The sequence below is a fragment of the Anarrhichthys ocellatus genome, unplaced genomic scaffold (genome assembly GCF_004355925.1).
Source record: "Anarrhichthys ocellatus isolate YVR2014 unplaced genomic scaffold, GSC_Weel_1.0 scaffold29, whole genome shotgun sequence".
Lineage (NCBI taxonomy): Eukaryota > Metazoa > Chordata > Actinopteri > Perciformes > Anarhichadidae > Anarrhichthys > Anarrhichthys ocellatus.
Genome location: NW_022280059.1, coordinates 2,876,484 through 2,890,879, shown reverse-complemented (window position 1 = coordinate 2,890,879; position 14,396 = coordinate 2,876,484). Strand labels below are relative to the sequence as shown.

Genomic DNA, 14,396 nt, shown 5'->3' with positions numbered 1-14,396 from the left:
TCATGGGCCAGCAGATGACGGTGTACAAGAGCGAAGTCCCCCGTTGGCAGACGCAGATGTCTCCGGCTGAGCCCCAGTACTGGTGTCCGTCCGCGGGGGTGACCGAGGACCTGTTCGCGCACGGCGGCTACGATGGGATGCAGAACCAGGCCCAGACCCTGGCCCACAGGAACCTATCACCTTTCCCCGCATTCCCCGGGTAATGACTTCATTAATGTAAACGTTCCCCGTGATGTTACATCTGAACTGTTTAATCAACAACGAGTCAACCATAACGTTCGAATAGAAGTTTGCAATGAGAGTGAACCTTTAATAGATAGAAAAGACTTATCATAGGCCTTAATACATTCATGATCAGATAGTCATTAACGTGTTGATTTGCTTTAATTGCCCGTTCATAAGTCAGTCCACTTCTGAGTCAGATAAAGTGGAACGAAACAAACTTTTGACTATGAGTCACCTTCATCTTATTTCTCTTTATCTAAACTCATATTCATTCAAGGGTTAAACAAGCCAATCATTAATGTCACTGTAGCTTCATTAAAGTTCTTGCCTTACATCTAATGAGGATCAAACTCAGATGATTCACCCCTTAATGTGACCTATTCAATGTACAGTACTGTACAGTTGATACATGTAAAAAAGTTTAAGCTTAGATCAAGTTAATATTAAGGTTTAAGATCAAGGTGTTCTGCTATAAGTCAGAATGGACCCATCTCCAGTTTCATCAATGTATGTTTCTTCTTTTCTTTCAGTATGCCACCTCAGAGACTGTGTGTGATCTGTAGTGATGAGGCTTCTGGTTGCCACTATGGAGTTTTAACCTGCGGGAGCTGCAAAGTCTTTTTTAAGAGAGCAGTTGAAGGTGAGCGAAGTAAGGCTGCTTTTGGAAATGTTGTCTTCTATCGACCAAATAATTTTAATAAATGTTGTGTTCCATCTACCAAATCATTTTAAGCACACATTCTAAGACTACAATTTTCCAAGCCACATATTTATCGTATTGGGACTGTTATGAAAGGGAATAAACCCATTAGCTACAGCAGACAGTTTAACTGCTTTTTTCCCAGAAAGTGTTCTATTTCAAGAACCTTTTAACATCTGGCCGGTGACAGCTGATCAAACACGCCTGTTCTAATAGTCCTGCCCCTTTGTTTTTTCATTTCCCTACTCCAATCTACACTGAGACAGTTGACTTATTTGTTTTGTTGGTGCATGTGTAGTTTCATTCCCACTCTTATATGGTAACATATTACATTATACATGCTCTATAATGTACAAGACTTGAATATTAGGGTGCCTGCAAATGAAAATGTGTCTCCTATGATAACCCCCCCCCCGTGGATCAGTGGGCATTGTTCCCAATACAATAAAATAAAAGATAAAAAGGAATAAATAAAATACACTATTAAAAGGGAGTTGCCACATCAAATGTGACTGACCTTCTATGGTCGTTGTTAAAAGGTCATTAGCAACAGTATCACATTGACCAGCGTTCACTGTGTTCTTCGTCTTGGACTTGTTCTTCTCGTTATCTCGTAACGCGAGATAGAGAAGAGTCACTCTGTCTCACCACGGCCGTGTCACTCTGTCCTCGCAGCCTCACTTTTATCTAATTTCCTTCTTCAGATTTCTCCTCAGAGCGCTGCCTCAGCGGGGATGGAGAGGCCATGTTAATAGTCAAGAACCCCTCGGCACTTCTCCTCCCGCCTCTCTCGTTATGTGCCTCTCCTCTACGATACACATTTAAAAATGAAATGCTTGTTAAAATTGTGTGCATTGTCTGTACCCTTTCCCGCTCAACAGGCCATCACAGCTATCTCTGCGCTGGGCGAAATGACTGCATTGTGGACAAAATTCGGCGGAAAAATTGCCCCGCGTGCCGCCTCCGAAAGTGCTACCAAGCGGGAATGATGCTCGGAGGTAACCATTTGGTTGGGCTGCTTTTCTGGATTTCACTTGGCATTGATGGAGAAAGCTTTGTGATTTGTTATCATCCAATCTAACCGAGCCTTGCACTCATGTCACAGGCAGGAAGCTGAAGCGTTTCGGGGCCTTGAAAGCCTTGAGTTTCGCCCCGTCCCTGATGTTCCAGTCCCACTTGGCCATGTCCAGCGACAACCAGTCCTTGACCTCCATGTCCTGCATACCGGGCATCCGTGAGGTGCAACTCTCCCAACAGATCCTCAATATCCTGGAAAACATCGAACCGGAGACCGTGTACTCCGGCTATGACAGCAGTCAGTCCGAGGGTCCGCATATTCTGCTCAACAGCCTCAACAGGCTGTGCGAGAAGCAGCTGCTGTGGATCGTCAAGTGGTCCAAGGCCCTGCCAGGTAACGGCTCTCTGCAGCTCAGGGTCAGCACAGTTGTCGCCAAGAGGAACCACCGGCAGTACTCGCCGAAGGTCTCAGACTGAAACGCTGGCTGAGATAGAAGGCTATACTCATCGGTTAAGAGAGACGTGATTCCAAGTGATATAAAAAGCATTTCTTTGTAACAGGAAATGGTAAAATTAAAGATTTTTGAAAAGCTAAAAACAAATAATAGTACTGGTAATCCAATGTGATGCACCAATGGTGCACAGATGTTATTACAGGTTACATCTACCATGAAAGAATATATATAAATGAACTCTTCTTTTCTTTCTTAGGGTTTCGTAATCTTCACATCAGTGACCAGATGACCCTCATCCAGTACTCGTGGATGAACCTGATGGTGTTCTCTCTCGGATGGCGCTCCTTTCAGAACGTCACCAGTGAATATTTATACTTTGCACCTGATCTGGTTCTTAGTCAGTAAGTCACCATCATCACACGGGGCGGTTTCAGTTGGCTTTTCATTCCTGATGATTTAGAGTTACAGTTGTTTATTCACAAAGCAGTGATTTTGGATTTTTTTAAAAAAAGGAGGCTCTAGGTTTTTCAGAAACATGAACCATTTTGTGTTTGTTTTTTTCCATCAGGGAGCAAATGAGGAGATCTCCGATTTACGACCTCTGCCTGGCAATACAGTTCATCCCCCAAGAGTTTGCTAATCTCCAAGTGACCCGCGAGGAATTTCTCTGCATGAAAGCCATAATATTACTCAACACAGGTATAGGCCTTCCTGAAGCCTTCCTTCAAGATGGCTCACTTTTCACTTTGTGTTAAACCTTCTTGTTTGAATTAACAGCACGCCGCCGTAATGTTGCAAACAGAGATGCGAAGCTTTGACGATCATCTACTGGAGAGCTGCACGATAAAGGGAGTGATTCACAGGGCGACTGCACCGTGACAAGATTTATGTAGCAGCTGCCATCAAGTCATAGTTTTACACCGACTGAAAAACACTGTTTTTAACAGCAGCACGTTACCTCTAATGCGGCCATTGTTGACTGTTGCATTTCCATAGTGTTTGTTGAGCTTTTTTTTCTACATTTATAAGTGTCCTCTCTGTTTACAGTGCCTCTTGAGGGACTCAAGAGTCAGGCAGCTTTTGAAGACATGAGACAAAACTACATCCGGGAGCTGACCAAGGCCATCCACATGAGGGAGAAGGGCTTGGTGGCGAGCTCACAGCGATTCTACCACCTCACCAAGCTGATGGACGCCATGCACGATGTACGCTCCCCCCTCCGTAGATCCGAGTACAGCAGCATTGACCCACGTCTTAATCTAACCGCTACTTTAATGAGTACCGAGACAAACATGAATGTCTCCTTTTTTTTGACAGATAGTGAAAAAGGTCAACCTGTACTGTCTGAGCACCTTCATCCAGGCAGACGCCATGAGAGTGGAGTTTCCAGAGATGATGTCAGAGGTCATTGCCTCCCAGCTTCCCAAAGTCCTGGCGGGCATGGTGAGGCCCCTGGTGTTCCACACCAAGTGATGAAGACAACGCACAACGTCACAAATCTGCGGAGACATCTTGTGCCTGGGTTATCCACCCCACAATTACTGGATTCTTTATAGCCTTCACATATTGTAGTCAGTCATCTGTACTTTCCCAAACGGCCTCTAATGGTCTGTATCGGTGAAACACGTTCCTTAAAAATATAGTTTTCAGTACGGAATATTATAAATTTGGAAGCGCTAGTCAATGAAGCTCCTGTTTAATTAATTCTGGTGTATCCAACCGTTCCCATCCTACCGCTTGTGTGTAGATGGTACAAACTAGCTGATAAAAGTAGGTTTTGAGAACCACTAGATGATATTTTTGTACAGAAGCTGAAAGAAATACAAACAAAAAGGTCAAATATTCATCGTTCTCAGCAACATTGTTATGCAGGAGACAGTGAAACCTGCCACTAATGAAATTATTTTAGGGTGACTCACTGCACCAACTTCCGGGAGGAGAAACTGGGAAGATATTTGTAAACATATTTGATTAAAAAAAAAAAAAAAAATGTGTTATTTTCATTTTAGAACAAGAGATTTGAAGTGAGTGTAAAAACTAAATCCCCATTTCACAATGAAAATCGTTAAAATGTCTGGATCAGCATATAAAAACAAGTGATCTCCTTCTCCTTGACACATGGTATTACTCAAAGTTAACTGCAACTAAAACCAGTTCATATCTTTTTGAGCTGTACAGACAGCACAGATAAATGTGACCATATATATATAAAGCTTCCCTGGTGGAAGTAATAGAAACCTGTAATTAAATACATTTTCATGTCATACTAGAGAACTGCATCATATCACAGTATAACCTCAGATTAAAAAACAAACAACCATCACAAAGTAGGGGCACAAAGAGACAACTGTATTTTACATTGCAAATGTTAACACACTCACGCTATATTCCCACTATTCATTCTGTCTTACATGTTGAACTTGGAGTGTCTCACTGCAGTGAGCACAAGTGAAACTCACCAAGTGTGACAAAGAATTTGGACCACAGGTCTAATAAATCACGCTGTTTATTTATGGACATGTTTATGCACCGTTAATACAGTAGATGATTAGCAAGGAAACAAGCTTGCCATATATATATATATTAAAAAAAAGAATGGCAAATATTACATATTTAGGATATGAATATCACTTCCCCTACAAAGTCAGACTGTAGGGGAGTATTACTCCAGCATGAATGCTTAAGGTCGCCTCGCACTCTTAAATATGTGAATAGAAAAGAACATCATGATCCTGGTACGTGCCAGATTTCAAAAGCTTTCCCCCAAAAACATTTTCATCCACCAGAGAAAGTAAAAGTGTTGCTGATTCTTTTCTTTCTTTTGAGCTTTTTCTTCTGAAATAGTATCACTTTTTTCTTTCAATAATCATGGACTTTATACTTCGGAAATGTTGTGACAGTAATATAAAATTGTAATATGAAATGGTATGTTTAACATAATATAATCTGATACATGTATGTTATCATCACTGGTACACTAGTGTACCAGTGTACCAGGGAGTACAGTACCACAAGAGGCATTACACCTCATTAAAATAGCATTCATGGCATTATTTTAAAAAAACAAAACATTTTTTACATAGGGCATATATTTGATGTGATCATTTATAGGAATAAACAGTTAAACAAAGTAGATATTTTTGATTAGCAACTACAGAAGAACTCATGAGCATGAATGTACAGTACAGTACCGTGTAGCTAACCAGAAAGTGCTCTGCAGCAGTGAGCAGCTTCAGTGGATGAACAACAATCACAGGCCACAAACAGGAACGTTAAGGTGCAAACCCATTCTGCTTTTTCTGTTAGACTCTAATATATTAGATTAGCGTCACTATTTCAAATCACAGTTTGCTTCAATAGAGAATGTTTAGAAAACTTGCAAACCTCCATTGATGAAGAGGAAAGTGTTCTGTCGATACAATGGGGAAAGTTAAAAAGATAATATATTTCTGAGAATAAAACGTGTGAAATTGATTGTGATTGTTTTGGTAATTCTGTAGGCTAAAAACATCAGTGCAGTCGACGGGTAATATATCTTCATCTAACAATAATCTCATACCTATTTCTTCTGAAACCTTGTGAATCTCTGCAGATTCCCCAAACATGTCATAATATAGTCATAACAGAAAGGGGAGGTACATTTTTGGGGATTTCTAGCTCTGTTACAGCTAAAGCAACTACTGCCCTGCTTGGTGTCTGCTAGGACTATGCAGAAACCAGCTACCAGCAATAATAGGAACATTACAACAATCAGCCACATCGTGTATCGTCTCTTTTTTTCTGTTCTTCATGGATGCCATGAAAAAGATGCAATGTTTACCAGCTTGTTAGAGGAAGACGACATAGTTCTCAGGGATTAAACCTGTTTTCCCCTCGTACGTTGCTTGGAGCCAGCCGGGTTCAACAGAGGCGTAGACTACAGGACAAAAAGACAGACAATGCTGAAATTGAAGAGAAGCCACGAGTGGACTCTTGATCTGATTAGAATCACTGAGCCTGTATTTGGCTACACTATTTCCCAGACTTATTGAATGGCAGCAAGAAAAAAAAGATGCTATTAGGCAGAAAAAATAAACATGTAAGGCGGATTGAAAAGACTCTGGGTCAGCCTGCTCTTTGAATTCAGTCCCTACGGAGTATTTTAGCAAGCATGAAGGCAGGATCGCCCTCTCTTAATCACTCACATTCAGCATAAGCCATGAAAACAACAAGGTCAATTGTTGCTCAGATGCACCGCGACGAAGAGGAAGAGCTTTAAAAATCATCTGCTAAAACAATCTGGCAGAGATCTGCTGAGTAAGGATGTGGAGAAAACCGGCGCGTTAATGCCGAGAGGAATAAAAGTACTCTGCCTGCTGCTAAGTGGTGGGGAGCGTTTGTTGACGTTTTTGCATTTGGCTGCTGGCTCTGTTGCCTATGTTAACAAGGAAACAGGCACTGGAGCCTTCCATCACTAGGTTACAGTGACCTGTCTGCATTGGTTGTGGGCCAAGTCATCTCCTCTTGGAAACGGAAAGAAGCAATAAAAAAAAGTGTATATACTTCAAGCAGTGCATATGGGGGTGTCGTGCTAAGAGCAAAACAATGATTTTATGCCTCCACAAAACACTGGGGATTAGCCAAGTCCTTGCTGTGTGCTGCTGCCAGGACACAGCAGACTGTCTGTTGAGTACACAGCAGACTGTCTGTTGTGTACTCTGTCCAAGTGTCCAATCAGCCTACAGATGGAGGCTTGTGTGCTGTTGTGGGCACTTCTTGCACGAAGGTTAGCTGTCATCCCAAGCACATAATGTTTGCCTTGCTGTTGGCGCCGCTTACCGTTTGTGAAGTGCGCCCCCTGGGGGAAGCTGAGCTCGTGGCTGTGCTCGGCCTCGCAGGAATACATCGCCTTGGCGTCTCTGTAACGACAAGACAAAAAAACGGGGGGAGTTGAAGAGACGACGGCGGCATCGATTAGGTGACAACTGTTTGTAGATGGCGTGATGTACAGTACCGGCCCACCGGAACAGACTGCGGTGATGAGGCCGTTTCAAAAAGCAGTGCTCTGGCAGCGACCCTGAAACAAAAAAGTTCAGTCCACTTAATTGTATGAAGGGTAAAATAAACAGCTGGTTTGGATAATAATACCTGTGATCACATGATCAGGGTAAGTAAAATACTAAAAGTGTTATCTATTTTGATGTATCATTATCTATAAAATGCAATGCTGCCATGGTGAGGAATCCAAACCTAACAAAAACGGTGCACTTTCTCTTGGCCCTGCCACAATTCTTTATTGTCTTAAATTGAGGTGAACGATGGGTAACGACACAATACGGGAGGTTTCCTTCCTCCGGCGCTGTGCTGAATAGAGCTTAAACCATATAACAAGGCTGCGGTTGACCCCGCGCTCTGCAACCTCGGACTCAAGGGGACAAAAGAAGCCCAGGGCGAGCTGAGCGGGTGCTATGCAAGGAAACTACTTGAGAGACCGTGTGACTGGCTTCTTAAGACATGACGAGTCAAACAATCTATTTGTCCCGGTAGTGCAGACTGCTGCTGGGTCACATCAACCCCGGAGCTGGCAGAGCGTAATTAAAGCCAGCTCTCCCACCAGAGAGGGAAAGACATAAATCTCCTAACACACACTCATCTGATCTCAGAGACCTCTCAATGCTCAACGCTCGTAAACAGACGAAGGAGGAGGCTGATGACTCAGAGGGGAGAGACAGGGAGAGGGTGGGAGACAGAGAGAAATGTTGCTGAACTATTGTCCTCGAGCCTTGGCGTTTATTTTCGTGGAGGGACATGAAACTGCACATGAACACATTATATAAACTGTATATCCACGAAACTACCAGAGGCATCGGAGGACAGCAACCAGCAACTACTTTCATTATGAATTGATCTGTCTGTTGTTGTTTTGGAATAATCAATGAATCATTTTGTCTATAAAATGACAGGAAATAGTGAAAAATGCCCATTACATTTTCCCAGAGCCGGTTTTCTCAGACAAACAGTACAAAAAGCTAATATTACATTTATAATGATTTAAAAAAAAGCAGAAAATCCAGCTTGAACCTGTTGAATGTTTGGCGTCTTTGCTCAATAGATAACTCAATAATCACAATTGTTGTTGATATTCTGACAATTGGCTCATCAATGATTACACTAATGCATTCAGCACTGGTTGTTAGGTGAGTAACAATGAATCAAATGTCCACGAGATAAGATTTCATGGATGGCAGTACGAGTTCTAATGAATGATTAGCGGTTTAAAAGCCATTACACTGAGCCGGGCCTTTGGTAGCCGTTGCTGACTGAGGCCTCCGTCCTGCAGCGGATCCCTCGTTTTGGGGGAAGGTCTGGGTGCTCCGAGGGCTTCAAACTCTCGTTGGGCTCCAGTGTTGACAGACTTTGGACGGATCCAATGCAGCTTCTGTGGCCTTGAGGGAGACAAACAAGTAATACGTCTCCTGGTAAATGACAGAAAGACATTAAAGCTTGATGCTAAAACAGCCCACACACTCACCAAGTGACTCAAATAAATCATGGAAATAATATTTTACCACTCCTGTTCGAAATGTGCTGTAGTCAAGTGAGTGCTGTCAGTCTGCAGTCCTGCAGGACTAACTAATGACAATATAACTATCTAGTTTATGAATTCTGTCCTGAAAGTGACAGTTTCATGAGGTTTCTCTCCGCTTCATTACGGCACAGGAAACAAAAGCAACGATCGGCACAACTCGGCGGTTCTCCTACCTTCGGATATATGCAGTGATTTCAGAGAGGGGCCGGCGGAGCGGTTCAGCAGTGCTGGCCTGAGGTCAATGCGGCAGTGCGGGGCTTTTTTGGGGGCGGGAGACAGCCTGGGCGCCGTGCTCACCGAGGACAGGCTGAGAGCGTCCTCCGACTCTCCATCTGTTCGCCCCGCGTCCTCCCTGGAGCTGGACTCTGGGCTGCTGACCCACGCGGCGCTGGCCCTGGGGCCGATCGAGAGCTGCGACGGCGTTCGGCGGAGGTCCAGGAGCGACTTGTCCCTGGCCGGAGCAGAGCAGGCTGTTTTGGAGGAGCTGTTCTGCTCAGAGGAGTGGGAGGACAAAGACTCCATGCTGCCCATGGGGGTGCTGCTTGGACTGCTGCTGAAAGTGTCACCTATGCAGGGACCAGAGAGGAGGCATAAAAGGCCCTCATTAAAACCTGCTGAGTGATTGAGGTTACTTTGTGGTTTAAAGAGATTATATTAATCTGGAAGCTATACCGACTTTCCACCTCAACATATTTAAAAAAAACATGAGCTAATATGAGGTCAAGCTTTCAGAAATGTGGTGCAGATGTCTGGGGGTTAATTAAAGGCCGCCGGTGGGGTTTTTCGGAAATTGTGGTGCGATGACCTGCGGCGGTAATCACAGCGTTGTTACTCACTTTCTGCATCTGCCAGGCACAGTGTTGGAGTGTAGAGGCTGCGGGGCTTCCTGGGCCCCGTGGACAGACAGATGGCCCTGCTCCTGCGAGGGCCGGGCCGGCTCTGGGGTTGGGGCAGGGGCACGTTGGGGTCCGGAGGCTGGTGAAAGATCTGGAGGTCCAGAGAGGAGCACTGATCATGACACAATCTGTGTATTCCTCACCAGTTCAGACTGGTATTCACATTGTTTTTGAGGTTTGTTACAAGTATTTTAAGACTCTCACTGTCGGATGAAATGTAACATATCAACGGTTTAACAATAATGCAATTTGCATATGCTGCACCGTGATAGAAGGTGCTATCCATACTGCCCTCCTGCATGCAGTGTCATGCTCAGTGTCTTGTAGTCAAGCATCAAGTGTTCTTGTAAATATGGAAACAGCTTGTGTAAGAGCAAAGGCATAAACAGCTCACCTTGCTGCAGTTCTCGATAAGTATTTCCATCACAATGTTCTGAAACTTGATGTTCATCATGGCGGCCACGGTTTCCTCTTGTGAGCGCATCAGGGTGGGCCCAAAGATGACGCCCAGGTTGGACACCGTCATCAGGTTGGACTGGCTTTGTGTGGAAACTCTGCAGGTACAGGACATGGGTGTAAGATGCTGTTCTGTCCTGATAACGAAAACTCTTAATACTGACAGTATTAGAAACACCTACAAATGCATTTGGGTGTACCTGGACTGTGAAGACAATTTAATCTGTCTCAGCAATTTTTATCTTCTCTCATAGGGCTGTTAATTTTTTTTTTTTTGTTAAATGGCTGCAGCGTAACGGATTCATTACAGGGATACGTACGTGACGAGGTGCTTCATAAGCAGCTCCAGCATTTCCTTGTTCCTGTCGGGCAGCTTATGAACCAAAGCATGGACAGCACACACCCTGTAGTTCTGGTCATCTGACTCTGAGGAGAGGCAAATGGATATAAACTGATCAAGTGGCTCATGCACTAAATGACAACTACCTGACAATTATGGACTTTTAGAATGGTAATATTTTGTATTACAGGGACTGTGATCAGAGGGTTAGAATATTGTCTTGTAATTACCATGTTGTCACATTAATGTGCGGCCAATATGAATGAAGCTGTATATCAACTTTTAACATTCAATTTTATCAACTTCAATTACACTTGTATGTAAAAAGGAAAAAAAACAAATTAAAATTGTGGTGAAAAAAAAACATGTCAAATGTAGCTCTTCAAATTCACATTCAACTTGAGACACTATATCCAGAGGTGTAGAAAAAAAATCCCAAATGAGTAGAGATTAAACCAATTGAAGAGAGCTATGTGATGCATATGGCACGGAGCCATTTCCAGAGACGGACACTTTTTAAATTGGGTTCAGTCTTTGCTCATTTCACTTCCCCGCCGTCAGGGCCTGGGCTGCTGCGCCCACAAAGACATCTCATTCCAAATGAATACATTTGACACGCAGTTCAGTTTGAGATACAAATTCACAATATGCGAGACAATTTCAAATCTGATCAAAATAAATGCAAAAATATGGGATTTTCTAATCCAAATGCACAAATACAATGAAGCCATACTTGATCAAACACCCCACATTTAAACTGAGGAAATGTCTTATATTTGACCAAGAATCTCTCTTTTATGTGTAATAATAAAATAACAAATGGTGAAATATATATCTAGTCATAACTACCTAGTAGTAACTTATAGTAGTAACTTTGCATGACTTACTGACAGCCAGGATAAAATCTTTGTGGAGCTTGAAGGTCATCAGAGGCTCAGAGAGACACCTGGTGAATGGAGAGAACAGTTGGCATTAGTTCCCTGAGTGACACAGGTCTTTTGAATGCAGAGACCTCTCTCTGTGAGTCACTGGCAGCGCAGAATGCATGACCAACACCGGGGAGGTTTCAAAGAGGTATTATGGAGATAATGGTGATTCCTGAAAGCTGAGGACGAGCAGCTAACCTGAGGTAATTCTTCAGGCCGCTGGTAATAGTCTTGTTGTCCCACGTCTCTGGATCCAGGTCCATATCCACGGGTGCCCTGGATGCTATTAGAAAGCACATTTTTATTTTTACCACAGTGTGCAAGCTGTACATTTCGTGGAGAAACAGACACGGCCTGACAGGTTGCCTCAATAGGCATTAAAAACACTGTCTGTCTTCTTGTGGGGGGGGGGGGGGCTAGAGAGGAGAATCTGAAATGAATGCACGCGTACAAGCATGGTGTCTCACGGAGATTTGAATAAATCACTCAGACATTTCCTGTTCAAATGTTCATGCAAACAGGATTACCTTTGGAACATCTAATAAGGCGATGACAGAGTAATATGGGACCAGCTGTTATACGCTGTCACACCACAAGGAGGACCTCTTCCCTCACTCTGCAGGCTCACTTTGTGTTTGCTCAAAGCTCCAGATTCAACTTGAGATGGTGGACAAAATAAATGAGCTGTTCATACACGGAAGCTTTAAAAGCCACAGAAAGACATAACGGTCAATCAGGCATTTGGAAAGGACAGAATTATCTAGTTAGTTTTGCTACATGACATGTGAGGATGTATATACAACACAAAGAAATACTGTAATAAGAAAAGCCTTAACATTGACAATATTTTACATTTTGGCTCAAGTTCCTTTGAACTTTTATTCTACTGAGCTGTGTTAAGCATATGTTATTTGCTACTTACAAAAGACTGTGGTCATCAGCTTCTGTACTTTGGAGTTGACTCCTCCAATTCTGTACAGTCCCATTGTGTTCAAGCCTGCGTGGCAATGAGAGGGAAAATGAAAGGATTGGAACAAACATTTTCTGTTTAGTTAAGACTCATGCAAATGCAATGTGTCGTCATGTCCACTAATGAACGAAGCGCATTGTTATTCATAATGACAGCCAGGCTGCACTCAGGTGACAGTTGAAAGCGCGGAGATCTAAAATGCCTCACCTCTAATCTCCACCAGGTCGATGCACTTCCTCACGAAGTTAAAGCCCGCCTCATTAAGAAACGCTGTAACACAACATCATAATAAGGTTGATGCGTGATGGAATAACAAGATGTTTGTGCTCTGACTAATAACGCACAGCCCTTATGCTGAAAGGCTCCGCTGTGTCAGCTGAGTGGGTGTACGTCAAGTTATTGTGTCAATGAGTGGAGAGGGCCGTATGTGACAACGTATGTGTTTGATATGTGCGTGCTGGGGATTTCTATTCAAAGTCTTAGAAAGCTAAATTTATGCATTTCAATGATGAAAAGGGATTGGAAAAATGTATATGAAATATATATACAGTGGGTACGGAAAGTATTCAGACCCCTTTAAATTTTTCACTCTCTTTCATTGCAGCCATTTGCTAAAATCAAAAAAGTTCATTTTATTTCTCATTAATGTACACTCAGCACCCCATCTTGACAGAAAAAACAGAAATGTAGAAATTTTTGCAAATTTATTAAAAAAGAAAAACTGAAATATCACATGGTCATAAGTATTCAGACCCTTTGCTGTGACACTCATATTTAACTCACATGCTGTCCATTTCTTCTGATCCTCCTTGAGATGGTTCTACTCCTTCATTGGAGTCCAGCTGTGTTTAATTAAACTGATTGGACTTGATTAGGAAAGGCACACACCTGTCTATATAAGACCTTACAGCGCACAGTGCATGTCAGAGCAAATGAGAATCATGAGGTCGAAGGAACTGCCCAAGGAGCTCAGAGACAGAATTGTGGCAAGGCACAGATCTGGCCACGGTTACAAAAGAATTTCTGCAGCACTCAAGGTTCCTACGAGCACAGTGGCCTCCATAATCCTTAAATGGAAGAAGTTTGGGACGACCAGAACTCTTCCTAGACCTGGCCGTCCAGCCAAACTGAGCAATCGTGGAAGAAGAGCCTTGGTGAGAGAGGTAAAGAAGAACCCAAAGATCACTGTGGCTGAGCTCCAGAGATGCAGTAGGGAGATGGGAGAAAGTTCCACAAAGTCAACTATCACTGCAGCCCTCCACCAGTCGGGGCTTTATGGCAGAGTGGCCCGACGGAAGCCTCTCCTCAGTGCAAGACATATGAAAGCCCGCATAGAGTTTGCCAAAAAACACATGAAGGACTCCCAGACTATGAGAAATAAGATTCTCTGGTCTGATGAGACCAAGATTGAACTTTTTGGCGTTAATTCTAAGCAGTATGTGTGGAGAAAACCAGGCACTGCTCATCACCTGCCCAATACAATACCAACAGTGAAACATGGTGGTGGCAGCATCATGCTATGGGGGTGTTTTTCAGCTGCAGGGACAGGACGACTGGTTGCAATTGAAGGAAAGATGAATGCGGCCAAGTACAGAGATATCCTGGAAGAAAACCTCTTCCAGAGTGCTCTGGACCTCAGACTGGGCCAAAGGTTCACCTTCCAACAAGACAATGACCCTAAGCACACAGCTAAAATAACAAAGGAGTGGCTTCGGAACAACTCTGTGACCATTCTTGACTGGCCCAGCCAGAGCCCTGACCTAAACCCAATTGAGCATCTCTGGAGAGACCTGAAAATGGCTGTCCACCAACGTTCACCATCCAACCTGACGGAACTGGAGAG

General features: G+C 43.4%; 2 protein-coding genes across 6 annotated transcripts; one reads left to right on the top strand and one right to left on the bottom strand.

The window, feature by feature from the left end:
- Positions 1 to 6: 6 nt before the first annotated feature.
- pgr (progesterone receptor) lies at positions 7 to 5,871 on the top strand. Of its 2 annotated transcripts, none has more exons than XM_031863459.1 (8): positions 7 to 199; positions 756 to 865; positions 1,807 to 1,923; positions 2,031 to 2,336; positions 2,654 to 2,798; positions 2,966 to 3,096; positions 3,445 to 3,602; positions 3,715 to 5,871. In XM_031863459.1, the coding sequence occupies exons 1-8, from the start codon at positions 15 to 17 to the stop codon at positions 3,868 to 3,870; spliced, it is 1,308 nt and encodes a 435-aa protein (XP_031719319.1). In that variant the 5' UTR covers positions 7 to 14; the 3' UTR covers positions 3,871 to 5,871. The 2 variants fall into 2 exon arrangements, with proteins under 2 accessions (XP_031719319.1, XP_031719318.1); XM_031863458.1 differs by having other exon boundaries at positions 756 to 874.
- Positions 2,889 to 13,102, bottom strand: LOC116392224 (rho GTPase-activating protein 42-like). Of its 4 annotated transcripts, none has more exons than XM_031863457.1 (12): positions 12,761 to 13,102; positions 12,506 to 12,580; positions 11,782 to 11,866; positions 11,545 to 11,603; positions 10,638 to 10,743; positions 10,256 to 10,415; positions 9,802 to 9,952; positions 9,139 to 9,543; positions 8,666 to 8,822; positions 7,391 to 7,453; positions 7,216 to 7,295; positions 2,889 to 6,313 (listed from the first exon to the last, which is right to left on the bottom strand). In XM_031863457.1, the coding sequence occupies exons 2-12, from the start codon at positions 12,567 to 12,569 to the stop codon at positions 6,225 to 6,227; spliced, it is 1,419 nt and encodes a 472-aa protein (XP_031719317.1). In that variant the 5' UTR covers positions 12,570 to 12,580; positions 12,761 to 13,102; the 3' UTR covers positions 2,889 to 6,224. The 4 variants fall into 4 exon arrangements, 3 of the variants coding, with proteins under 3 accessions (XP_031719317.1, XP_031719315.1, XP_031719316.1); XR_004213322.1 differs by having other exon boundaries at positions 6,229 to 6,313; positions 6,582 to 7,295; XM_031863455.1 differs by having other exon boundaries at positions 6,222 to 7,295.
- Between the last annotated feature and the right edge of the window lie 1,294 nt (positions 13,103 to 14,396).

Excerpts from the sequence above, each read along its gene's own strand:
- pgr (XM_031863458.1), top strand. The coding sequence starts at position 15 with ATGACGGTGTACAAGAGCGAAGTCCCCCGTTGGCAGACGCAGATGTCT. Across the intron at positions 2,799-2,965 it reads CCTGATCTGGTTCTTAGTCA|GGAGCAAATGAGGAGATCTC; the intron begins GTAAGTCACCAT and ends TTTTTCCATCAG. Across the intron at positions 3,097-3,444 it reads CATAATATTACTCAACACAG|TGCCTCTTGAGGGACTCAAG; the intron begins GTATAGGCCTTC and ends CTCTGTTTACAG.
- LOC116392224 (XM_031863455.1), bottom strand. The coding sequence starts at position 12,569 with ATGGGACTGTACAGAATTGGAGGAGTCAACTCCAAAGTACAGAAGCTG. Across the intron at positions 9,544-9,801 it reads GTGCCTGGCAGATGCAGAAA|GTCCCTGCATAGGTGACACT; the intron begins GTGAGTAACAAC and ends GCCTCCTCTCTG. Across the intron at positions 7,296-7,390 it reads CAGTCTGTTCCGGTGGGCCG|AGACGCCAAGGCGATGTATT; the intron begins GTACTGTACATC and ends TTGTCGTTACAG.